Here is a 22,472-nt window from a genome sequence, read left to right on the forward strand (position 1 = left end):
CAGTGAAACTAATTTAAAACCAAGAATGATTAAAGATATCGAAATAAACAATTTATAGCAAAATTTATTGGTGATAGAAGCTTTCACTTCGTATTCCATATGCCAGATAAAACTACCCACTTTTACTGACTATTCCAAAATCCATTTTGAGCAAAAGATCGGTTATTTTCAAGTGTTTTTATATTCAGGATTTTCATGTCAATCAGTTATTGAGCGTCATATCGTTGTTCAATTACGGTTTTCTTAACATTATAGAAACTGCTTTTCTAAAAAAAAAAAGAAAAAAAAAGAGCAGGCATTTTTATACTAAGAATCAGCGATAAAAGGGAAGACAGTTACATCAATCTAAAATCTAGTTTACGATAAATACTATTTAACTAAAAGAGAATGGAACCAAACGAAGGAGTACAACTGTTTTCGGCTTTTCCGCCTCCACCTCCATATTATAAGTTATTTACAAGAGAAAACATAGAAAAAGTAATTTCAAATATGGAGAAAGAAGCAAAACATGAGGATGACGCGAATACTTTACAACCTAAGACTGAAGAAGAAATAGAGTCGCTGGCCAAGCTGTTTAAGAAGCCGTCATGTCTCACATCTGGGACTTATCAAATGTTTGGTGACACATGGAGGGTAAGTTTATTTTTATTGTTTTACATTAGCTGCTTTTCATCTCTCACTAACTTATATCGCTTATAGCTAGACGAAGCTATACCTTCACTCAAAGAATTTGGAATCCCTGAATTATATAAAGATATAAAAGATGGAGAAGATGAAATTGAAGTGGTAGAATATGATCCTAAATCCAATGCGATAGTTGGTACTAGTTTTACTCGTGTACACGATTATGATAAAAATTCACCAATTGAAAATGAAAAAATTCTGGAGGATGATCAACATACGGCCATGAAAGAAAAAGATAATGAATCTGATAAGACAATGAAAGATGTCGAGGAAAAGACTGAGCCCTCTCTTAAAAAGGAAGAGGAGGATATACAAATGAAGGAACCTTTAGATTCTCAAGATACTGGAGCTGTTTCAGCTTCTTCGGTAAACGAAGGTTTCCGGGCAGATCAAAAATCAAAGGATGGAGAAACGAGTGATTTGATAAAAATTCCCCGGCGAGCTTATGAACTACGATTTTTATCCCGCTCACTTATGCTTAACTTTCTTGAACTCCTAGGGATTATGGCGAAGGCACCCGAACAGTTTCCTTCTAAGGTTGAAAACATTAGGGTGTTGCTGCTCAATCTCCATCATTTAATTAATGACTATCGTCCACACCAATCTCGTGAATCTTTAATTATGCTTTTAGAAAAACAATTAAAACATGAAGAGTCGCAGGTTGAGCTATTACGTACTCATAACCGGCAAATGACCGAAACTTTGGAAAAGTACAAATCATTAGATTTTAATATGGAGAAGGAAGGAGATGTGATTCAACAATTAAAGTCGTCAATAAAAAAGCCATTGTCAGGCGCTGAAGATGAGCAAAAGTCTAGGTCTATGTTCTCAAAAAATGACGAGAAATTAAAAAAATCGCTTGAATTAATGGAAGACGTGATAAAACGAGATCTTAGCTAATAAACCGGTTTATCTAGTAGAGTTATTTTGCTATTTCCTCTGCTTTTAATATTTGTTTTACAAACAAAAATTCATACTAACGATGAAAAAAATGTATTCTTTCTATTTTAAACAAATCAAAAAAGTTCGTATCCACTACGAAGCAAACCAAAATTTATATTTAAACGGCAAGATCAACCTTTTCCTCAGTGATCATGCTCTTGAAAGGCGCAAGCGCTTGAGAGACGTCCTTATTTACAAAGGATTCAGTCTGCTCGGGAGCACGTCCAACAAAAGTGGATGCATCCAACAAAGAATCTAGCTCATCATAAATAGGAGCAAAATAAGGAGTATTCTTAATACGCTCAATTAAGTCGTTATCCCCTCCCTCTTCCTTGACTACTCGGCCAGCTTGATGAGACAAGACACGAATCTGCTCGTGACACTCATGACGACTAGCACCGTGCTTAGTCATAGCCATGATAATGTTTTCAGTGGCCATGAAGGGCAATTCAGCACGAATGTGTTTTTGAATAACCTTAGGATAAATGACCATACCAGAAATAACGTTCAATAGAATCTTAAGAACGCTATCTGTAAACAAGAAGGCTTCAGGTAACAGAGAACGACGGTTAGAGCTATCATCCAAAGTACGCTCAAACCATTGAACAGAAGCAGTATTAAGAGCATTAGGAATCAAGTTCATAATATAACGAGCTTGAGAACAAATACGTTCACAACGCATTGGATTACGCTTGTAAGCCATAGCAGAACTGCCAATTTGACCAGCCTCAAATGGCTCTTCTACTTCTTTCAAATTAGCAAGGAGACGGATATCAGTTGCAATCTTATGAGCAGTAGCACCGAAAGAAGCTAATGGTTGCAAAACGTCAATATCGATCTTACGATCATAGGTTTGGCCGGTTACAGGATAAACGTTATCAAAACCGGAAAGCTTGGCAACCAATTTATCCAATTCCTCAACCTTGGCATGATCGCCCTCAAAAAGGGCTAAGAAGGAAGCCTGAGTGCCGGTGGTACCCTTGACACCACGGAAACCAATGTCATTTCTAGCTCTTACAAAATTTCTCAAATCCCATAAAAGCTCTTGAATCCAAAGAGTGGCACGCTTACCAACGGTAGTTAATTGAGCTGGTTGATAATGTGTAAACCCAAGAGTAGGAATGTCTTTGTATCGCAAAGACCACTGGCTAAGACGATTGATAACGTTGACTAACTTAGGGATCAAAAGATCCATGGCGCTGCGTAAGAAAATCAAGTCAGCATTATCGGTTACAAAACAGCTAGTAGCACCCAAATGAATAATACCAGAAGCAGCAGGAGCAGCAAGACCATATGTATAGATGTGAGCCATAACATCGTGTCTCTGACGCTTCTCTTCCTTAGCAGCGATTTCAAATTCTGGAGCTGTAATTTTGACATGCGCTTTAAGTTGCTCAATAGCTTCATCAGTAATTTGAGTTAAACCGAGTTGCTTTTCAGCAATGGCGAGATTCAACCACAATTGTCTCCAAGTATTAATACGCATTTCTCTTGAAAAGAGATGAGACATTTCAGCAGAAGCATATCTTGCTGTCAATGGTGTACTATATGAACCATAATCCTCCATATTCGATAATCTTAAGCTCGCCAAAAAATTTCTACCTGTTGTGGTGAATGGACAGTGAGGAACCAACACTAAGTAGTGCTCTACAAATGCTCCACCTTGAGAAGACCATCAGATTTATTATTTTGTAATTTCCATATTAATTAGTTAACGCGCATGAAAAATCAAACGATAATTTATTGTGCCTCCATGCTTCATATGTAGTATTCACCTAACCCACCAAGCAAATCAATTGAAGATCAAGTATAGAGGAGTAAAGGTGCCTTTCCACATATGTTAGCAATATTACAAAAGGGGTTATAAATTTACTTTAACCAATGCCTAAGTAAGAAAAAGACAGAGACCACTTCGTCAATTGAAACTTGTATTCTTAAACTAGTGAATATGAAATGTGAACTAGTAAGAGCAGAAAATTAATTTCTCTATAATGCCAAAATCTACTTCATCAGCAGATAACGAAAACCAAAATTATTTTGGATTATACTATTAAAATATCTTCACAGTGAAAAAGTAATAAACAAAAAACCATCAAGAAAAATAAATATTAAAAGTTGCAAACATCAACTATTAAATAAAGTGTGAAACAAAAAGAGAATTCTTGCTGTATTGGCATGGGTGTTTTTAAATTGGTCAAAGAAATATTCATGACAATCAACCCCAGATATTCTCAGATGCCAAGAATTAAGTGCTCATTTGTATAGGGTAATTAGATGTATTTTGATCGTTTTCGAGATAACCTTTCAGTAAATCAAAGGCTATATTTTATGGCCCATACAAAGGGCGCGCGACTTCAACTACAATTAAAACTCAAGCAATGGTGCAAGCACTTCCAACACGATACCACCAACTTTCTTGAAGTTGAGTTAACCAAATAAGAACCAAAACCAGTCGATCGGTCGGGTTGTCAACTTGCAAAATGCGAGTTTTCTCAAGCTCTGAGATAGGAAGAAGATTGGTGATTTTGTAAGACAAGTCAGCAATTGACTGTCTAGCCTCCATTTTTATATCGATTAAAGGTACAACCCAATGAACATATGTTCGGCGGGCATTCATGTAAAAAGCATCTATTCTTTCAACTAATTCTTCATTACTTAGATTACCATACATTAATAGATATTCAGGCTCAGGAAATTGGAGTGGAGTGGCTCTCAAAGGAGTATCATAGTGCTTTTCAATTTTCACTCTCGGAAACAAACCATCAGCTCGAAAATCGATTATACGAACACAATATGAACCACGGGCTTCTACAAGACTTCTCCCATCGATCAAAGGCTCGACTTGGATAATTTCTAAAATTGTACCATACTCAGAACAAAAAAGACGTTGACCACGAGCATTTCGAAGCTCTCGATGCTCATTATGACCATCACTTCGTGCTCTTAAAGGCATTGCAATACAAAATCGCTTAGAAGTCTCCAGACATTTTTTGATCATGATGTGGTATCGCAGTTCAAAAATATGAAGGAATGTCGGCATTCTGGGATATGCAAGCATGCTAATAAATAACGGAAGCCAACTTTCCTGTTCCTTTTCTTCTTCCCATGATTTTTGACGTTCTAACCAATTATCTGGGTAAAAATCTCGCAAAAATGTGGTAATAGAGTGGCTTTTCGCATGTTCCAACACAACAGGAGATGGGAGCCCAAAACGACAAGTCGGGCATTGAGGAGACTGGGTTAGTGCTTGCATAAGGCAAGGGCCACAAAATGTATGTCCACATGGAGAAACAACTGGGTCATAAAGCATGCCAAAACAAATTTGACATTCCAATTCTCGAGAAACATTCTCTTGTAATAGGTCCTCCATATGTAAAAATTCAGCTACTGCAGTCTCATAAGAAGATGAGGAAGGTATTAAGTTATGAAAAGTGGGAGGCAGCAGAGTAATTTCAGTCAATGCAGAAGTACAAGGTGGTGACGAAGAAAGACAATCGTCATGACAAATTTCCTCCTTTAATTCCAGCGGTACCAAACTCTGCTGAGAAATTTGAAACTCTGTAGTTTTAATCAATTCAACCACTTTGGAAATGATCACATCTTTCACTTCGGTCTCTACAGAATAATGCGGTTTCTTATGGTTGTAAAAGCAACATCTTGAGGGACTAACTTTTCCAGAGCTTTCCGAAGAATATGCGTTTCGAAAGCATTTCCGACAGACTGTTCCTCCACAAGGAAGTGTGACAGGCCAGTCAGGCAAACAATTACAGCCCGGACAAATAAAGTAAGACCTTATTTTATTAAATAATACTCCTGGCCTTTCTTTTCTCATTTTTAATCGCTCGTAAAACTAATTCAGATGTCGATTGCTAATGTCAAGTAATTTTACACTCGTTAATTCCATGGATGACTCCAGAGAATACTAGAAACTTAAAAATATTGTTTTTTTTTTTTTAAGAAAGAATATGAACCTTCTTCAATTATTTCAGTCGAAAAAGGAAAACCTCATTAATTCATGAAATTACTGATGACATATCTTCATCACGCACAAACACTTGCTGTAGCTATCTATAAAATAAAGACTTATTAACAATTCTTAAAAGGATTTATTCCTTTAATTTATGTTAATAAAGCAATTCACAACAGAAAGACAAAGTGATGCTGTGTTGTAAACGGATGACAGCATAAATATGGTGACATTATATATATATATACATAATATAACGTTACATCCGTGTGAATTGCTAACATGATGATGGAAAAGTAAAAAAGACGAATATTGCAATTAAAAAGCTTTAATAATTAAAATAAATTAATAACTTTAATTGATAAAAGTACAGGAAGTAATTACCAGTTTATTATGGTGAAACGGCAAACAATTGTATACCGATATATTACATACTGATCGACATGTGACTCTTACTTTCAGTACAAATTTAAGATGATGGTCAATTAAGAAGATAGGCGTTCATATATTTCATTACAAATAATCATAAAAAAAACAGATTCATGAAGAAAAACCAAGCAAGGTGCTAATCAACCTGAAAGACAAGGCAATCTCAATGGCACGTTTATAAAAGGGTACCGGAATTCTCTAACCTTAGTAGGTCAAGCCTGAATGAAGTAAAACACCTAGGGGTAGAATATGCAGAATAGGAAGAAAAGCATGAAAGCAAATATTCAAACATTGTATTGAAAAAGAAACCCAACCAAATCTAGGACCAATAAATTATGATACATATGTTTTCAATGATTCTTGTACGGAATTCCAGATTCGCAAGTTCCGGTTGGCCCAATCTATATGACTATCGGTCAAACGGTTTAAAATTCTGTTTAAATCCTGACGATGCGTGTCTTGGTAGCGCTGGAACTCAAAGTTTACTCTGTCAGTTACAAATGCGACATCCTTAGTGGTAATCAAGAGCATGTCCGTAAGATGGGTAACGCTTTCTGCGGTCCTACCGATGTTGTTGTGTCGCGATACTTCCACATTATTATCAGTTAGACCATTCAATACAAAACGTATTCTATCAAATACATCACGAATCGTGCGCGGTAAAACAGTAACTGACGTCAAAGAGGTATCTTGTGATACTGTTTCAAAATCTTGACTTTGATTGTGCCGTAAATCCCGCAAACACTCTTCCGTTTGCTCTCCATTTCCATCATGATAGTTTTCCAAGGGCTGATCGGTTCCCATCAAGGGAACCGACGGCTCTTTTGATTCTTCATCATTAAATAGGGGATCTTCTTCGGGAATAGTTGAACGAGAAGTTTGAGCGTTATTTACACCCAAAGTAGCTTCCGATTCCCTATTGAGTATTACGTCCCCATCTACCTCACCAATAGCCTGTTGTAGACGAGCAGCATGTCTCTCCCTGCGCTCCAAAAGATGAAGAAAGCTCTTTTTTCTTGTGAGAAGCTCTTCGACCATTACCTGTTGAATAAACTTCATCTTTCTAAAGATAAAAATGTGACGCATATTTTTGGCGTCTTTTGAAAGCTCCTGAAGCGGTTCTATTACCGCGATTACAAAGTTGTGCATAAAGTCAATACTAGCAAGACATGTGTGATCATTTGCTTGTCCAACCTTTTCCAGTGCTGTCAAAAGCTTTCCCGACTCGGATAACGAAAGAGCGTTAAACATTGCCCCCAAAGTAGAGTGTGCGAGGCAATACTTAGAGTTTGATAAAACAATTTGATTAAATAAATTGGATTCCTCTTGTGCTACTATTGAATACTGCTGTAGCGTATCTTCAAGCATAAGAAAATTTTTCCCAACATCGTCATAATTGTCACGAGGTACAAGGGTTTTAGAGGGAATAGGCAGCTCCTTGTATAACTCAGCATTCTCTTTAGAAGAAGGATCAGCTGGTGGGGCTTTCAATAAATCCTTTGGGAGACAACTAATAGGAGGACTATGCAATACTTCCTTCCAAGATACATGTCGACTAAGAAATTTTCGAAAAACTTCTGAAAGGCCCAGAATAGGGTGTTGTGCTACCCTTCTCAAAAATAATTGTAATAATCTCTTTCTTTCTTCGAGCATACGAGACATTCGTTGGTTTTTGGTGACGTTTATCAAGTAATCCATGATTTTATGTTTATCAGGTAATGGAGGAACCAAGCAAGTAGGATACAGGCGGCTAAGTTGTACGCGCAAAGAAGCAAATTCTGAATATCGATGGTGTATTTCTGAGTCCTAAAAACCGTTAGTAATCAAACATTTCAATACTTCCAAACAAAAGAGAAGAATGAAGCAAGGATTCTACAATGAATAGTTCGACTTAATACATTATCAACCAATTTCCTTAACTTACTTGAAGTTTGATTATATATACTATGTGTGATCCACTCTCAGCCTTCATAGCTCCAGTAATTACAATTCCGTTTGGATCGAGGGCTGAATCAACAACACTATCTACGTCCTTTTGAAAAAACATGTTTCTACTTTGAAAACTCTCATTCGGTTGGCTAATCGCATTCTCTTTGACAGATGAAGAGCCCTGGTGCTGTGATGGCTCAACTTTTGGCTCTACATTGACAGCAGAAGAGGCGCTTCTGTTGTCAGAGCCAGAGAATGGATTATTATCTTCAAAAAAATCCATTCAATTGTTTCTCACAACGTCCAATTTCAATTGCAATGCTGAATAATGGCGTTTGGAGTTGACAAGTACAGACAGTCATACTGTGTTGATTAATGCATTGCGCTATGCTTATTTTTCGCAAAACAAAAAATTTGTCCCAATTCAATTTCGTAATTTAAACAATTGATTCTTCACTTTATTATTTTATCAATATATCTTATTGAGTTTATAAACGCTTTTAGCGCGAATCTCACATTAATTGAAATAGTACGTCTAGTAGTTAACCTTTAAGAATTCACTGTAATTATTTATCTTTCTTATATTCTATAAAAATTATTTAAAAGTATAGAAAATGTGTACATTTTCGTTAGAAACAAATTTTCCAATTCCCACAACCTTTACACAATCGATCTGCTTTCTAAAACCTTTTGAAACTGAAGTAATGTTCGAGTAAACAAAACATTTCCATCTTCCGATTGCTCTTGAAAGTTTAGTAAAGTATTGATGGCATTTATCGCATCCTTTGTTGATAACAAATACTGTGACTCTTCCTCTTCTTCATCGGTTTCAAACTCTCGTTCATCAAGAAATTGAGCAGCAACTTGGTTAACGATATCGTCATTAGTGTCAGCAGAATTTTCTTCAATAGGGTTAATAAAATTTTCGATTTGGAAAATATCCTTATCACCAAGGTATTTTCCTATCAATTCTTGCAAATTCACCGCGATTCTAATGGTTTCTGGAGAAGGACCGGTCAGTGGTTGCTGATTTTGAAAAAGCCCAGAACGAAGGAAACAATTGTATATTATAGATGGTTCAAAGTCAACGTTCCAAGAACGAATCATCCATCTAACTGCTTTTAGTACATTCATTGTCTTACTGGGGTTCTTTCCCAATCGAATCTCCTCAAGCATGTAATTAAGCCAGTATTTTCTGTAGTATGATTTAAAAGCGTAGACTATCTCTTGGCCACAAGGATGGTAAATTTCTGTAGAATTTACAGGAAGGAAAACAACAGTCGTGTTTACCAACTTTCGCTCGGAATTGCGAATATTTTCCAAAGCGCATTCATGAGCGACAAACTTATCCAGTATAAGTAGAACTTTCCTACCCTTCATCAAATCGTCAAACCAACGAAGCCATTCTTCCATAATGGAAGTGGTCATCCTAGCGGTTCCATTATATCGCCAATGAAAATCCATGGAATCAGGATGAGCATTTGCTTGCCGAAAGGCCCTTGGACTTTTAGCATATCCAATCACCCAAAGAGGGGCCTTTTCAGAACCTGTAGCATTACAACAAATAGTGACGGTGACACGAGCCTTATCTCTCGTAATTCCTTTTACTCGTTCACTCGCAGGAGATTGATTGGGAATAAGTTTCCAGCATAGCCCCGTCTCATCCATATTAAAGATGTCTTTTGGATCAAAAAGACTTATTAATTCCTGTATTTGAACCATGTTTTCCTCATACGTTCCTTGATTTACTGAAGTAGATTCACCCTGTAACTTAAGGCCGTGTTTTAAACAACGCTTTTTGAACTTCTCTAACCAACCGTTACTAAATTCTGGAATCGGAAGCTCAGAGTACTCCGGTATACGTCTCCACAATTCTGCGGCGCTTTTTTTGATGGCGTTTCCAGTAATTGCTCCGTCTTGTTTTTGCAACCTCGTTTGCCAGTCAATAAGGGCGTTTTCTAAGATAGGATATTTTCCTTGGCGGTTTCTTCTTATTTGAGAGTTTTCTGCGTCTAGATTATCTAAAAATTCGTTCTTTGATGATAGAATTGACGAAACGGTAGATTGTGCTAGCTTTTTATGAAAGTGCTCCTCGAACCAACTAATAAGCTCTTGTTGCGAAGGTTTAGTTGCTGACTCAAAATAATGTTTTCTAATTGCTTTTTTTTCAGCTAAAGTCAACGCTTGACGCCTCAATGGAGGCATTCTCTCAAGTTTACGAAAAAATCGTTGTAAGGGAGGTAATCGCGGCTGTCGTGGATGATATGGATGATATCCCGATATGTTTGTGATATTTGATATATTAACGTGTTTGTTATTATAATATTATTATAATATTTTCGTTATGGATATGTTAACTATCTTTATTGCGACAAGTTGTATGTATAATTGTAATATTCGTTTGCTCTTAAATCGCAATTGTTGGATATCTCAACCACAGTGGAAATTAAATAAAGTAAAAGATAAGAAGTAAAATAGGTTTAACTTAAAAAGAATTTGAATGCCATAATTAAGCGATTTAAATAAGCTGAGCATATATGAGAGTATTCTAAATTATATATTTATGGCAATCTTGATTAAAAGGCTTTAAAACAAATCAGCACCGAAACCTACAAGACGATCGGAAAATGAAGTTTCCACTAAACTAGGTCGATCTGGGGCACCATGTATGGGAGCATCTTTGAGCTTTTCAGTTACATCGCTTAGTGAAACATTTAAGTATATCTCCATAAACTGTCCAATTTCAATGTTCTCCATATTTCCTCGAAGATGTTCAGTGACCTCTCCTACTCCATAAACGTTTACATCGACAGCAGTATGGCCGTGAGTGGTCCAGCCAATTTGTGCTTCTACACTAACAATATCACTAAGCACGTTTATAAGATTAAATATATTATGCCGGGCCACGTATATGTCATGAATCTGCTTTGGATTAGGGTCAGGAATGCCAATTGCGGGTAAAACAAACTGTTCAATATAAGGAAGCAACGTATTTTGGTTATGGTTCACGATAGCTGAAGCGAGATATTCAATAGAATGGAGAGCAAGAGATAGGACTTGCGGCTTCCATAAATACTCTGGATATTTTTTGGAGACCTGGCGACCAACAGTCAAACCACCAGTTTCATGATCCGATGTAGAGATTAAAGATCCTCCATTCTTTTCTACAAATGCACTTGCTATTTCAAAGGCCCTGTTGTATTCCATAACTTCGTAAACATGAGCGATAGGGTCATTGTTGTGAGAGGCCATGTCAATTCTACTCCCTTCTATGAGCAAAAAAAATCCTTTAGATGTATCTTCATTAGTGGCGTTGAGCAAAACATCCAAAGCCGTCTCTACCATTTCAGAAAGCTTAGGTTGCACTTCAGGCTGATAATCAATATCATAACTGAGATGATAATCAGAAAACAAACCAAGCAAAGGCAATTGAGCGTTTGATAGCTCATCAAAGTCAGTTCTATTAAGCAAAATTTGGAAACCTTCTTTTTTCCTAGCATATTTCAAAAGATCCAAGTTATCGGATCTACATGATCGATAAGTAGATTTAGGTAAGAATGAACAAAGTCCACCACCGAACAATAAGTCAACACTCCTTCCCAAAGGTCCCATCCCGACTTGGTACTCAGCAATTAAATCTTGCATGAATCGATTCGCGGCATGAGCAGAGAAAGAGGCAGGTGTAGCGTCGGTAACTCTGCTTGTGACAACAATTCCGGTTAAGTAACCGGCTTCTTTAGCAGCCTCTAAGATAGTTCCACAAGGTTTTTCATTATCCAAAACACCAACAGCTCCGTTGTAGGTTTTATTAGCACAAGAAAATGCGGTTGCTCCGGCTGCACTATCCGTAATCAAACTCGAACTGGAACGTGTCCGTGAACTGCCAATTAAATGCTCATCCAAGGGAAGCCTATAACCCTCTTTATCGTTTAGAGTCTCTACAAACGATCTAGTCATAGACAAAGAGCCAGGTCCCATTCCTTTAAAAAAAGTCAGTCACCGAGAAATATTGTAAAAAAAAGGAAGATTCCGTCCCAGTGCTCTAAATATAAAAAAAATCATTTTCCTTCAAAAGAGCAACGGATTTATGAGAGAGCTTACTCCAATCACTTACCGTCAGAAACCATCATAATAACAAATTTTGGTTTCTCATTGGTCCCTTTGGACTTATGAGACGAGAAAAAATAAAAAAATATAACGGTTGATAAAACAAGGATTAACAGAATTCCATGTTTTATCCAAGTTTTCCAATTTCTACGAGAAGGGCTCTCCGGACCCTCGCCATGCACTGGCAGAAGAGGATCGCGCTCAGATGCCATTGAAAACTATTTAAACGGTAAAAATTGAATATCTCTAAAAGAAGGGATGTCAAAGGGTAAAGATCGTTTCAACGCGTATGACTTGTTGATGGATAGTACAAATTTTTGGTGTTGAAACAGCTCAACCATACATTGCATGACGTCATGGTTTAAAGTATTAACTCTCCATGTCGATCCTCGCTATCTTAAATCTGATATCGGATAGTATATGCACAAGTTAATCGAGAATGGCAATTCACCAAGTCCACAAGAAATAGCGTGATGGTAAAACTGTCTATATATACATGTAATATCTACTGTCAAATGCAAGTAGCTGTTGAAAATATTAGAATCAGCTGCTGACATGAAAATCCCGTATATCCAAAATTCGATGCAATTACCTTTCGACTATTATTGAGATCTTGTCATTAACGAAAAAAAATATATATAAGCAAATGAGTTGTGAACAGAAAATAAACAAACAAGTAAAGGACTGAACTGTTACTTGAAAATAAAGTACAGTGTTTAAAGTAGAAGACACATTGATGACTTATGATGGCAGTGAATTTTGAGGGTAATAATAATAAGAAGACAGCATTTTAAATCAGTGCGATATTAAAGGATCAATTGTTTTATTTACTTCATTGTTCATATGAACTTAAACATTATTTATATTTTTATTGTACAAAGAACGTGAAATGGAACTTTTGGAATAAAGAGTAGCTAATCAGGAATTAACATTTGGGAATTCCTAACCATCCAGGTATCGAAACCAATCCTTAAGCTAAAGATTAAACATACAAATAGCATTATTTTTTTGAACGACGGTAACTTCATAAAAACCCAAACAACCAAGTCTTCAAAAAATAATTTAACTGGATCATATAGCTGTGGAACAAATTTTTTCAAAAACCAGAAAATTAAAAAAATGTGGGTGCAAACACTGAGAACAGTGCTTGCAGTCTCCCATCACATACCACTTAGCAGTCCATTGGCATATGCCATTGGGCGAATGTTAGGATGGGGAACGGCTTCAAATTGGTGGAAATCCAACTCCATGTCTTCCTTAACTTTAATTACGGCACCAAGATTTCCGGTACTATCACAATAATTAGGAGCACTAAACACAGTAATACAATAACCATCGTGCTCAACTTCGTAGCCTTGATCTCTGACTTCATGAGAACGGATCACTGCTTTAAGACCATTAGCCTCGCAAAAACGTTTTGAAACATCAGGGCCGAATTGTAAACCCACCCCACGTTTCGATGGTCCTCGTCCTGGAGCAGGTTGTGGATCGGTCCAAAGCATTTCCATCATTAACCCAGATTGTCCAGGTTGCTTTTTACTAAATCTATCAATGTTTCGTAGTTGGTCTAATGTTACGTTATCATCAGAAAATAGGCCACCATGTACAACAAGATAAGAATCGGAAATTAGGGAACCAAGAGGTAGCAGAGAAAAAGTTTCCGAGAAAATATTAAATGTCCTCTCATTATACTTACTACGACATTCACCTTCGAATCCGTAGACTTTGTTCATATCGTCAGTTTCGTGATTACCGCGATTGATGAAAACAGCGTCCGGATATAATAACTTATATGCATAAAGAGTAAAAGCGACTTCAGTGGACCACGAACCACGATCGACAAAGTCACCATTGAATAAATATTTGTTAGTAGGGCTTGGAGGACCATGAAGTTTGAAAATGTTTAACAAGTCAAAATACTGGCCATGGGTGTCACCGCAGATAACCAATGTCTCATCCCCTTTAACAGGAATGTCAATTAAAGAAGGAGTTTTTTCAAGTAATTCTTTTAAGTCTCGCAATATGCTATATGCAAATTTTAGGGGGAGTTTTTTACCTTGGCAAAAGCGTTCCTTCATGTCTTCAACAAACTCTTTCGTTATTTGCTTTTCTAATATTACACCATCATAGTCAGAAGGAATGTCCATGTCTTCAATGTTGATATTCGCAAGTGGTGAAGGAGGTTCAGTATTATGAATAGCCTCCTGAAAACGAATCCTTTTGACCAATTGCTCACATTCACGAAGCTTTTTACGAGCAGCTGGATCACTGGGTGCTAGTGCCAATGCCTTTCGGAAGTCACCGACAGCCTCTTTGGGTTGAAAAATAGCAATATGAGCAGTAGCTCGACGAAAATATGCCTTTGCATATTCGGGGTCGCATTCAATAGCTTTGGAAGCATCATTGATTGCCAGACCATAATCCTCTGACTTTAAATGTGCAAGAGATCTATTGGAGTAAAGAATTGCGTTTGTAGAATCAAGCTCAATGGCTTTTGTATACAAATCTATAGCTTGAACGATATGTCCCTCTTTTAGAAACTTGTTGGCTTCATTTTTTAATTCCAATGCTTCTTTAGCCATTTTATTGAGCAAAAAGTACAAATTCAAGCCCTTGTGAGTTTTTGTTTGGTGGTTGATAGTAGCTAAAAAAGTTTTTATCTGTCCGAACAATGCAGCTTAATAATTGGTAGTATTGGGCTACAAAGAAACAGATATTTAGGATTCTCAAAGATCAAAATGATATTTTTAGAACAACAAATTAATGGCTTTATAAATGCAAACTTTGCAACGCAGCATACATATTAAAAAATAAATACAGAATTTACACAATGTTTTACATTAGAAATCTCAAAAACTTACAAGCGTAATAAAAGCAGTTTCTATGAAGTGTGTCTATTCATTTATCTACGAAATAAAATGACTCGAAACTTATAATACATCAATACATCTCAGATGAGAAAAACTTACAAGGCAATCATTATGTAAAGGAAATAACCATTGTTTTCTAAACACAAGTGATACCGGACAATCTTCGTATAGTTCAAAGAAAGATAACAAAAGCAAACGAGCTGTATCCTTCTCGTCTCAAGCACAACGAGTAGAAAGTACAAAGAGAACGTTATATTGATGTTATTCGATCTTGTCTATATTCCAAGATACCCAAATATTTTTTTTTCCTTTTTTAAGATCTGAGCAATCATCTATCAAATGAAATGATGATATAAGTCATTAACAATTTCCAAAGCGGAAAAAAACTGTTTCGTATCGACATGCTCAAGAGGTAGAACTCATCGAGAAGAAAGTGAACTATGTAGAAATGAAAAAAGACTACGAAGCGTTAGAATTTAAAAATTAAATATTCTTTTAAAGAATAACAAGGCCAATGGCTCAATTTAATGTTTTTTCTCAGTATCCATCCAAGCCAAAGTACGACGAATTCCTTCCTCCAAATCCACAATGGGATGGTACTTCAAAACATCTTCTGCCTTTTGAATGTTAAAGTAACGGTTAGCACAACTAAATTGGACACGGAAACGTGTAAAGCCAGGTTCCTTTTTCAAGAAATAACAAACCCATTCAGCAGCAGTGGCTAAGAGCATACCCACCGGTCTAGGGAATTTGATGATATAAGGGGGAACGTGTCCTGCATGTGCCCAAATAGCACGTGCAAAGTCCCAAAAGTAAATAACCTGTCCATTGGTAATGAAAAAGACTTGGCCATTGGCAGTAGGATTACTAGAAAGTAAATTGTCCATAGCCAGAAGATGAGCATAGGCAGCGTTTTCGATGTAGGTAAAATCAAAAAGATTCAAATTATCACCCAATTGAAATTTGGTTTGTCCATTCTTTAAAACAGAAAGCATACCAGGGACGAGTTGGCGATCACCTGGACCAAATAAACCAGCAACTCTAAGGGCAGCAGTTTTTAAAGATTCAGAACTTGCCTCCAAGACTTGTTTTTCTGCCAAAGCTTTGGACTCGTTATAGGCATCCATATGAACTTCTGGGATGGGCTGGGACTCATCCACATTGATAAGGTCAGCACCATTGAAAACTACACCTGCGGAACTAGTATAAACAAGGGCATCAACATTAAATTTCTGGCATGCTTTGATGATATTCGCTGTGCCATCTACGTTCACTTCAAAGTAAATATCACGAGCAAGGTTATGCACAGGTGAAGCAGTGTGAATAACTACGCGTGGATGAAATTCCTCAAAAACACGCTCAATATCACCTTGTTTCGTTAAATCACCCGTATACATGGTGAATTGACCATGAAGCTCGTGTAGCAACTTTTCATTTTCAAAGAGATCAAATGCAGCAATTCGAAGATTTTCACGTTCGCACAGCTGCCGTATGATATGACCTCCTAAAAATCCACTTCCAATAACTAACACGGAATTCATCGGCATTAAAAAAATACAAGAATAAACGATTGTCTGGTTCTTGCCAGGTATTCGACGTTACACCATATCGAGAAATGAGTGAGCTTATTTGCTACCTGTGTTTTTGGGGTGTAGGCTAGATGCAATACACTAACCATGATTAGCGAGAAAGAGAGCAGCTGTTGAATATGGAACATGGGTTAGAGGATAGTAGCCGATTGAAACTCTATTAGTACAATATGTAGTACGCACTTAGAAAACAGAAAAATTAAGTGAGTAACATCTCGAGTACCATTACAAGAAAACGATGACCTCCCGACCTCGTACCGTTCACATCTAAAACTGGCCTATTGTAAAGCAATGCTGCGTGCTACCTTAAAGCTCGATAATGTTGATAGCAGCCAAAACCCAATTTTCGTACTTTCTTCGTTGAACGTTAAACCAATTTATTATTTATAAATTCTATCGTTATACCTTTTATCAAATCACAATATTCAGCGTAAAACATTTTTCCTCGTTGGTAACCTTAATAAATAAATTATTAAGCAGTGTTGATCGCAGGAACAGCAAATTTTTCTTTTTTGGGTTGTAAACGACTAAAATTTGTTTCCTTGAAATTACTTTTCGCAATTGTTTTTTCTAGGCTACACCAATCGCACTTGAATCATACTTGTTTTTGGTTAAAACCTTAGTAAGGCAAGTAGCCCAGCACGGCTACATTGAGAATTTTGCTTTCTGCGCGTCTCTTTGACAATTTGTTTGGATTGTGGAGGCTTAAACTCTTAACTAACAAAAACGTGGATTTTTCTTGTCGAGTTCTTTCTATTGTACTAGCATAGGTCAGTCGTCTTTCATGTACAAAGCGTCGCTTACTCATGGCTTTGGTGGTTCGTCCATTTATCGTGGCCTCACTAATTCTCGACATTCCTATACCCTCTTCTACCATGTTGGCATTAAATTTGCTTACGCGATATCGGTGTCTCGTTCTGCCACTGTTAATCTAAGCGTTCGCACTTTTACGAATGTCTCGAACGAGTCTCATTATTCATCGCTAGTAAGCACACCATTTCCCAGGGCTCTATATAAGAATCAATTTACCCACTACCACCATATCGCATTCCTTCGATACTTCAGGACATTCTTTCCTTATCAGAAATTTAGCTTCTATAAAGGCATACCCGATTCTTTTAAGAAATCTTTGAAGTTAGGATCTATTTATTCCCCTTTAAAACAAACATATTTCTCTACAAATACTCATATCAATAGTAAGTGAAACGAAAAACGTGCAGGAAATGTGACGGCGATGAAGTCGAACCCAACAAAAAAAAAATTATTACCTAAAAATAAAACTAATTCGGTGATGAATTTTTTTCTTTTTTTTTGTTGATTAGTAGGAAACTTTTTTATTTCCGAACTCACGTGTAAGATTGGGTTTCATCTGTTTTTTTATCATTGTTCGATAATGGTTATCTTGTGTTCTTTCAGCTTTTCTATCCTTCTCGCCTTACAACATTAACGTTTATCTTTTTTTGTTTTGTTTTTTTAATTTTACTGACTTCATTAGTGACTCACAACAAGGTTGTTATTATTGGGTCTGGTCCCGCCGGCCATACTGCAGCCATCTATCTCGCCCGTGGTGAGCTTAAGCCCGTAATGTACGAAGGTATGCTTGCCAACGGTATTGCTGCTGGTGGTCAGCTTACTACTACCACCGATGTCGAAAACTTTCCTGGTTTTCCCGATGGTATCAATGGTACTACCCTTACTGAAAACTTCCGCGCTCAATCTTTGCGTTTTGGAACTGAAATTATTACCGAGACTGTTTCCAAATTAGATCTTTCTTCTCGCCCTTTCAAGTACTGGTTGGAGGGTGCTGAAGAGGAAGAGCCTCATACCGCTGACAGCGTTATTTTGGCTACTGGTGCTTCCGCTCGTCGCCTTCACATTACTGGTGAGGATACTTATTGGCAAGCAGGTATATCTGCTTGTGCTGTATGTGATGGTGCCGTTCCCATTTATCGTAACAAGCCTCTTGCTGTCGTTGGTGGTGGTGACTCTGCTGCCGAAGAGGCCCAGTTTTTAACAAAGTATGGTAGCAAAGTTTATGTCCTTGTGCGCCGTGACAAGCTTCGTGCTTCTCCCATTATGGCCAAGCGTCTTTTGGCTAACCCTAAGGTGGAAGTTTTGTGGAACACCGTTGCTGAGGAGGCCCAAGGCGATGGCAAGTTGCTCAATAACCTTCGTATCAAGAATACCAACACGAATGAAGTCTCTGATCTTCAGGTTAACGGACTCTTTTATGCTATTGGACATATCCCTGCTACTAAGTTAGTAGCTGAACAAATTGAGCTTGATGAAGCCGGTTACATTAAAACTATTAATGGAACTCCTCGTACTTCAATTCCTGGCTTTTTTGCCGCTGGTGATGTTCAAGATAAGGTCTTCCGCCAAGCCATCACTTCTGCTGGAAGTGGTTGTCAAGCAGCTTTATTGGCTATGCATTACCTTGAAGAATTGGAAGATACCGATTAGAACTAATCTAGAATAGTTACTGATTCCCTTTTCCCTTTTTGGTATTCATATGCATTTTGTATGCTCCTTTCCTTTCTTTTGTTTATCCAATAATTTTAGGAGTATCTTATCAATTATTGTTTACTATAGATACATGGCTTTTTGATTCGTAGTTATTTTTACACGAAGAGCAATAATAATGATTGTTTCCCTTTTTCTACACCTTAGTTTACGCATGGTATGTATGTAAAATTATATAAGTTTTTTTACTATTGATATAATAGTAATAGTGGACTTTGGCTGGAAGTATTAAGCTAAAATCATCAATTACCTATAAATTTTCCCCTAATGATCCCTATACTACCCTTTATAATTTAAATTCAAAAACTTAAAGAAATGCACACTTTCTCTAGACAGCCGGATCAAAATGCTGCAAACGATTTTCCAACTTCCGCATTTTCTCATTGTAGGCTTGGTCCTTAGCACGTTGCTCTTGCCTTCTCTCCCTAGCAATAAACCTGGCATCCTTGCGGAGAGTGCGGATAGCTCCTTTCTTGGCATCGCGGTGTTGAGCACGCAACTTGTTGAGTTGAGCCCTTTCGGGATCAATATCATGGGAGCTTTTGTCAAGAGAATAACCTTCCTCAAACTTAGGAACTTGACTAGTAATTCCTAAAGGACGATGAGATTGTAAAGCCAATGGTTTACGGTTTGCTTTAGCTGATTCAATAGAATCGGAAACAGCCTGTAAAGTAGATAATAATTTTTCCGATAAACGTTTACTCAAAAGTTCCTTTTTCAAAGAGTACAATTGTAACATGTCCATAATGGGTACAAATATTTCAATGAAAGCTTGCTCCTTAAAATAAATGTCAATCGCCATTTCTATCAAATTTAAAGTTATAAATAAAATGGAAGACTGTAGAAGCCCTGTCGGTAACTCTTCTAATTCATATAGGCTTAGCCTTTGAGGTTCATCGAGAGATATATCTTGAATGGCGAATAAATTTTGCTTTTCCTTCAAAGAATCAGGAAGTGCAAATGTTCCTGGTACTATAGATATGAAATTGGGGTATAGCAAATAAAGTGCCTGTGAGACTGCCGTTATAACTTCAGGAACATAACGGTGGCTGTAACTTTGAAACTTCAAGAATAAATTGGCAATATACAGCTTCTTGCAAACATCTGATAGAGAATCAGCAGGAGATTGGGACAAAGACTCTGCCATTGTAAGCATAACAGGACTTACAACAATATGCTTTTTATCTGAAGTTGGGAAGATTGAACCAGTCAGATTGAAAAACAATAAGTCAGAAATTTCAGGAAACTTAATTTCCGGATACACATAAGATTTTGCTAGGCGTTTGCGCATCCCTTCAACAACTGAAATAAAGGATATTCCTAAAGCACTGGGAAACTGTTGTGCCAAAGAGTGTAGATGCTCAGTCAAATGCTCCAATAACTCCATTGAAATCATAGGTTGACGAGTTAAGTGAAGTATATGTTGTAATAAAATAACAGAAAAATTTTCAAGGCGCGATTTGTTATCTGGATGCAGCTTAACATGATGCAAAGTACGTATACGAGAGACTACAGTTGGATAATCCTTATAATCCAGGCCTTTAAGAAGTTGAACAAACTCTACGTGAGAAGTAGGACACGGGTACGTATATGCTAAAGACGCTTTTTCAGAGCCTTCGTTTTTTATAGCCGATCCAACTAAAGGTTGTTCCTCCACTTTTAGCTGTTCATCATCTACAAAAGATGTGTCCGAATTTACTGACTCTTCATCTTCCGATTCTTCAGCTTCCTCATTTATTCCATTCCATTCCTCCTCATTTTCCTGTTCTAAACCTTTTCCAAACCCAAATACGTTATCAGTAGCTTGCTCATCTTCGATGCTACCAGCTTCACTAGCAGAATCTTCTTGGTAATGTTCCATTCTAGAAATTCTTTGGTCCTCTAATTCACGCAAACGATCAGCTTCAATTTGAGCAAGCTCCTCTTCGGTCTTAGTACGCTCAGTAGGATGCGCGCGTTTGTCGAAAACCATTTCACGGACAAATGAATCATAACGTGCATCTCCGTCTGAAATTATTGGTCGTTGTGTTTTTATGCCGGACTTCCTAGATGCTTTTTTATAATCCGACAAAAAGGATTGCAAATCCTCCATCTGTTCGTCAAGTTTTTCTCTTTCGTCCTCATATCTTTCTTTCTCTGCTTGACGTTCAGCTTTGTAATGCTTGGACTTGGCAATAATTTCCGACATCACTTCACGTTTAGATTTATGTGCACCTTCACCTTCTTTCTCATTTTCGGCATCAGAATCCTCAAATCCGCCAAAATGCATGCGACGAACTACTTCATCGTTTAACTCCTCTCCTTCATCAAGTCCAAATCCAGGTTCTTCAAAGGAATCTATATCAGACAAAGGCCTATTACCATGAGTCAAAACATCTTCTGCATCTAGATTGTAAAGCTCTCTTTTGCTACGACGCTGTTGTTCACGACTAAATCGTTCTAACATTTTCTCTTCAACTGATAAATGTGGATTGTTCTCACCAAATCGTCGATCGATTATAGCTCCAGAACGATTCCTCTTTTTCAATTCAGCCCCAATTGTTCTCCTTCGAAGTTCCTCTCCAACACCCCGACTAACTCCGGGTTTACCCTCAGTTCCCTTTACACGTCTACCACCAACATCAAATTTCCGTTTTGTAAACTGCCTGTCAAATAAATTAAACTTAAAAATAATTAGCTATTGCTCTCATAAGCTGGAAAGACAAAAACATACATCTGATTGAATTTTTTGAACTTTAGCCTGTCGGTCTTCATGGGACTCAGTACTTCTAGTTCTCGACTTTTTATTATTTGGACGAGTACCAAGGTTTGCTTGGCGAATACTCGATTTCAAATTTTTTAATTGTGATCCATTTTTACCCATAACAGCAATTTGATGAAGAAATTACCTTCTGGAAGAAAATGTTTGGTATATGATAAAAAGTTAATATTGTGAGTACTCACACTAAAATACTGTAAACTGTGCATTATTATATTTTGGGGCAAAGGATAAATTTTATAATTATATAAAGGTGGTTCACGAACTGTAAACAAATCAACCACCTAGTGTCCTGCAACGTTCCAGATCAGTAATATTATATTCAATTTTAAAATAAGTATTTTGGTAAATTGTTAAAGTGCTTCTTGAAATCATACTGTTGACTTGTGATTGTTAAATGGTCAGGCGTTTCGACGCGGTGCATGAAAAGCAGCATCATCAATCTTTCATTTAAACACTTTTACGTATTTATATAAACCATTAAAAAAGTTATGCCTACAATTGAATTAATTCAAAAGGATTCCAGTAGTCCACAAACGATTGCAATATATAACGCGCACGACATTTTTTCTTTGTAAGTAATTTAACAACAATAAAAGTGTGGTTCATTTCATTCTATGCTTCTTCTTTATTTTTCTTTATTTCCTTCTCATTTTTTAGATAAAAAAATTTTC

The 22,472-nt window shown here is 37.0% G+C and overlaps 10 protein-coding genes and 19 long non-coding RNA genes across 29 annotated transcripts; 18 read left to right on the forward strand and 11 right to left on the reverse strand.

Annotated features, from left to right (window-relative positions):
• Window positions 1-90: 90 nt before the first annotated feature.
• SPOM_SPNCRNA.6465 lies at window positions 91-444 on the reverse strand. Its single transcript, NR_195814.1, has one exon. It is a non-coding gene; the product is annotated as a non-coding RNA (long non-coding RNA).
• Window positions 106-3,534, forward strand: med7 (mediator complex subunit Med7). Its single transcript, NM_001022660.3, has 2 exons — window positions 106-633; window positions 700-3,534. Exons 1-2 carry the CDS (start codon window positions 388-390, stop codon window positions 1,582-1,584), a joined length of 1,131 nt encoding a protein of 376 aa, NP_596734.1. The 5' UTR covers window positions 106-387; the 3' UTR covers window positions 1,585-3,534.
• On the reverse strand, window positions 568-3,246 carry ade8 (adenylosuccinate lyase Ade8). The gene has a single exon (NM_001022661.3). It carries the CDS (start codon window positions 3,191-3,193, stop codon window positions 1,745-1,747), a length of 1,449 nt encoding a protein of 482 aa, NP_596735.1. The 5' UTR covers window positions 3,194-3,246; the 3' UTR covers window positions 568-1,744.
• Window positions 3,218-5,804, reverse strand: SPOM_SPBC14F5.10C (ubiquitin-protein ligase E3). Its single transcript, NM_001022662.3, has one exon. The coding sequence runs from the start codon at window positions 5,456-5,458 to the stop codon at window positions 3,998-4,000; it is 1,461 nt and encodes a 486-aa protein (NP_596736.1). The 5' UTR covers window positions 5,459-5,804; the 3' UTR covers window positions 3,218-3,997.
• Window positions 3,823-7,027, forward strand: SPOM_SPNCRNA.6466. Its single transcript, NR_195815.1, has one exon. It is a non-coding gene; the product is annotated as a non-coding RNA (long non-coding RNA).
• snx41 (sorting nexin Snx41) lies at window positions 6,072-8,294 on the reverse strand. The gene is made up of 2 exons (NM_001022663.3): window positions 7,947-8,294; window positions 6,072-7,828 (listed from the first exon to the last, which is right to left on the reverse strand). The coding sequence occupies exons 1-2, from the start codon at window positions 8,232-8,234 to the stop codon at window positions 6,356-6,358; spliced, it is 1,761 nt and encodes a 586-aa protein (NP_596737.1). The 5' UTR covers window positions 8,235-8,294; the 3' UTR covers window positions 6,072-6,355.
• On the forward strand, window positions 7,156-8,279 carry SPOM_SPNCRNA.6467. Its single transcript, NR_195816.1, has one exon. It is a non-coding gene; the product is annotated as a non-coding RNA (long non-coding RNA).
• A 160-nt stretch (window positions 8,295-8,454) lies between the features above and the next one.
• On the forward strand, window positions 8,455-9,010 carry SPOM_SPNCRNA.6468. Its single transcript, NR_195817.1, has one exon. It is a non-coding gene; the product is annotated as a non-coding RNA (long non-coding RNA).
• On the reverse strand, window positions 8,483-10,184 carry cbh2 (CENP-B protein 2). The gene has a single exon (NM_001022664.3). It carries the CDS (start codon window positions 10,154-10,156, stop codon window positions 8,612-8,614), a length of 1,545 nt encoding a protein of 514 aa, NP_596738.1. The 5' UTR covers window positions 10,157-10,184; the 3' UTR covers window positions 8,483-8,611.
• On the forward strand, window positions 9,135-10,252 carry SPOM_SPNCRNA.6469. The gene has a single exon (NR_195818.1). It is a non-coding gene; the product is annotated as a non-coding RNA (long non-coding RNA).
• A 44-nt stretch (window positions 10,253-10,296) lies between these two features.
• On the reverse strand, window positions 10,297-12,364 carry pho8 (alkaline phosphatase). The gene is made up of 2 exons (NM_001022665.3): window positions 12,066-12,364; window positions 10,297-11,931 (listed from the first exon to the last, which is right to left on the reverse strand). Exons 1-2 carry the CDS (start codon window positions 12,268-12,270, stop codon window positions 10,538-10,540), a joined length of 1,599 nt encoding a protein of 532 aa, NP_596739.1. The 5' UTR covers window positions 12,271-12,364; the 3' UTR covers window positions 10,297-10,537.
• On the forward strand, window positions 10,414-10,694 carry SPOM_SPNCRNA.6470. The gene has a single exon (NR_195819.1). It is a non-coding gene; the product is annotated as a non-coding RNA (long non-coding RNA).
• On the forward strand, window positions 10,836-11,097 carry SPOM_SPNCRNA.6471. The gene has a single exon (NR_195820.1). It is a non-coding gene; the product is annotated as a non-coding RNA (long non-coding RNA).
• SPOM_SPNCRNA.6472 lies at window positions 11,769-12,166 on the forward strand. Its single transcript, NR_195821.1, has one exon. It is a non-coding gene; the product is annotated as a non-coding RNA (long non-coding RNA).
• SPOM_SPNCRNA.6473 lies at window positions 12,290-12,517 on the forward strand. The gene has a single exon (NR_195822.1). It is a non-coding gene; the product is annotated as a non-coding RNA (long non-coding RNA).
• SPOM_SPBC3F6.01C (serine/threonine protein phosphatase) lies at window positions 12,345-14,704 on the reverse strand. Its single transcript, NM_001022666.3, has one exon. The coding sequence runs from the start codon at window positions 14,638-14,640 to the stop codon at window positions 13,219-13,221; it is 1,422 nt and encodes a 473-aa protein (NP_596740.1). The 5' UTR covers window positions 14,641-14,704; the 3' UTR covers window positions 12,345-13,218.
• SPOM_SPNCRNA.6474 lies at window positions 12,532-12,862 on the forward strand. The gene has a single exon (NR_195823.1). It is a non-coding gene; the product is annotated as a non-coding RNA (long non-coding RNA).
• Window positions 13,068-13,960, forward strand: SPOM_SPNCRNA.6475. The gene has a single exon (NR_195824.1). It is a non-coding gene; the product is annotated as a non-coding RNA (long non-coding RNA).
• On the forward strand, window positions 14,405-15,537 carry SPOM_SPNCRNA.6476. The gene has a single exon (NR_195825.1). It is a non-coding gene; the product is annotated as a non-coding RNA (long non-coding RNA).
• Window positions 14,996-16,511, reverse strand: erg26 (3 beta-hydroxysteroid dehydrogenase/delta 5-to-4-isomerase). The gene has a single exon (NM_001022667.3). It carries the CDS (start codon window positions 16,473-16,475, stop codon window positions 15,453-15,455), a length of 1,023 nt encoding a protein of 340 aa, NP_596741.1. The 5' UTR covers window positions 16,476-16,511; the 3' UTR covers window positions 14,996-15,452.
• On the forward strand, window positions 15,641-16,169 carry SPOM_SPNCRNA.6477. Its single transcript, NR_195826.1, has one exon. It is a non-coding gene; the product is annotated as a non-coding RNA (long non-coding RNA).
• Window positions 16,278-16,807, forward strand: SPOM_SPNCRNA.6478. The gene has a single exon (NR_195827.1). It is a non-coding gene; the product is annotated as a non-coding RNA (long non-coding RNA).
• SPOM_SPNCRNA.1678 lies at window positions 16,503-18,509 on the reverse strand. The gene has a single exon (NR_150574.1). It is a non-coding gene; the product is annotated as a non-coding RNA, possible alternative UTR (long non-coding RNA).
• On the forward strand, window positions 17,545-19,194 carry trr1 (thioredoxin reductase Trr1). The gene is made up of 2 exons (NM_001022668.3): window positions 17,545-17,713; window positions 18,013-19,194. Coding segments are annotated over exons 1-2 (969 nt in total). The 5' UTR covers window positions 17,545-17,712; the 3' UTR covers window positions 18,981-19,194.
• A 4-nt stretch (window positions 19,195-19,198) lies between these two features.
• On the reverse strand, window positions 19,199-21,957 carry nop14 (U3 snoRNP protein Nop14). Its single transcript, NM_001023762.3, has 2 exons — window positions 21,754-21,957; window positions 19,199-21,702 (listed from the first exon to the last, which is right to left on the reverse strand). The coding sequence occupies exons 1-2, from the start codon at window positions 21,901-21,903 to the stop codon at window positions 19,369-19,371; spliced, it is 2,484 nt and encodes an 827-aa protein (NP_596742.1). The 5' UTR covers window positions 21,904-21,957; the 3' UTR covers window positions 19,199-19,368.
• Window positions 19,339-19,692, forward strand: SPOM_SPNCRNA.6479. The gene has a single exon (NR_195828.1). It is a non-coding gene; the product is annotated as a non-coding RNA (long non-coding RNA).
• On the forward strand, window positions 19,834-20,640 carry SPOM_SPNCRNA.6480. The gene has a single exon (NR_195829.1). It is a non-coding gene; the product is annotated as a non-coding RNA (long non-coding RNA).
• On the forward strand, window positions 20,771-22,174 carry SPOM_SPNCRNA.6481. Its single transcript, NR_195830.1, has one exon. It is a non-coding gene; the product is annotated as a non-coding RNA (long non-coding RNA).
• On the reverse strand, window positions 22,015-22,471 carry SPOM_SPNCRNA.6482. Its single transcript, NR_195831.1, has one exon. It is a non-coding gene; the product is annotated as a non-coding RNA (long non-coding RNA).
• Between the last annotated feature and the right edge of the window lies 1 nt (window position 22,472).

Source organism: Schizosaccharomyces pombe (assembly GCF_000002945.2).
Source record: "Schizosaccharomyces pombe strain 972h- genome assembly, chromosome: II".
Lineage (NCBI taxonomy): Eukaryota > Fungi > Ascomycota > Schizosaccharomycetes > Schizosaccharomycetales > Schizosaccharomycetaceae > Schizosaccharomyces > Schizosaccharomyces pombe.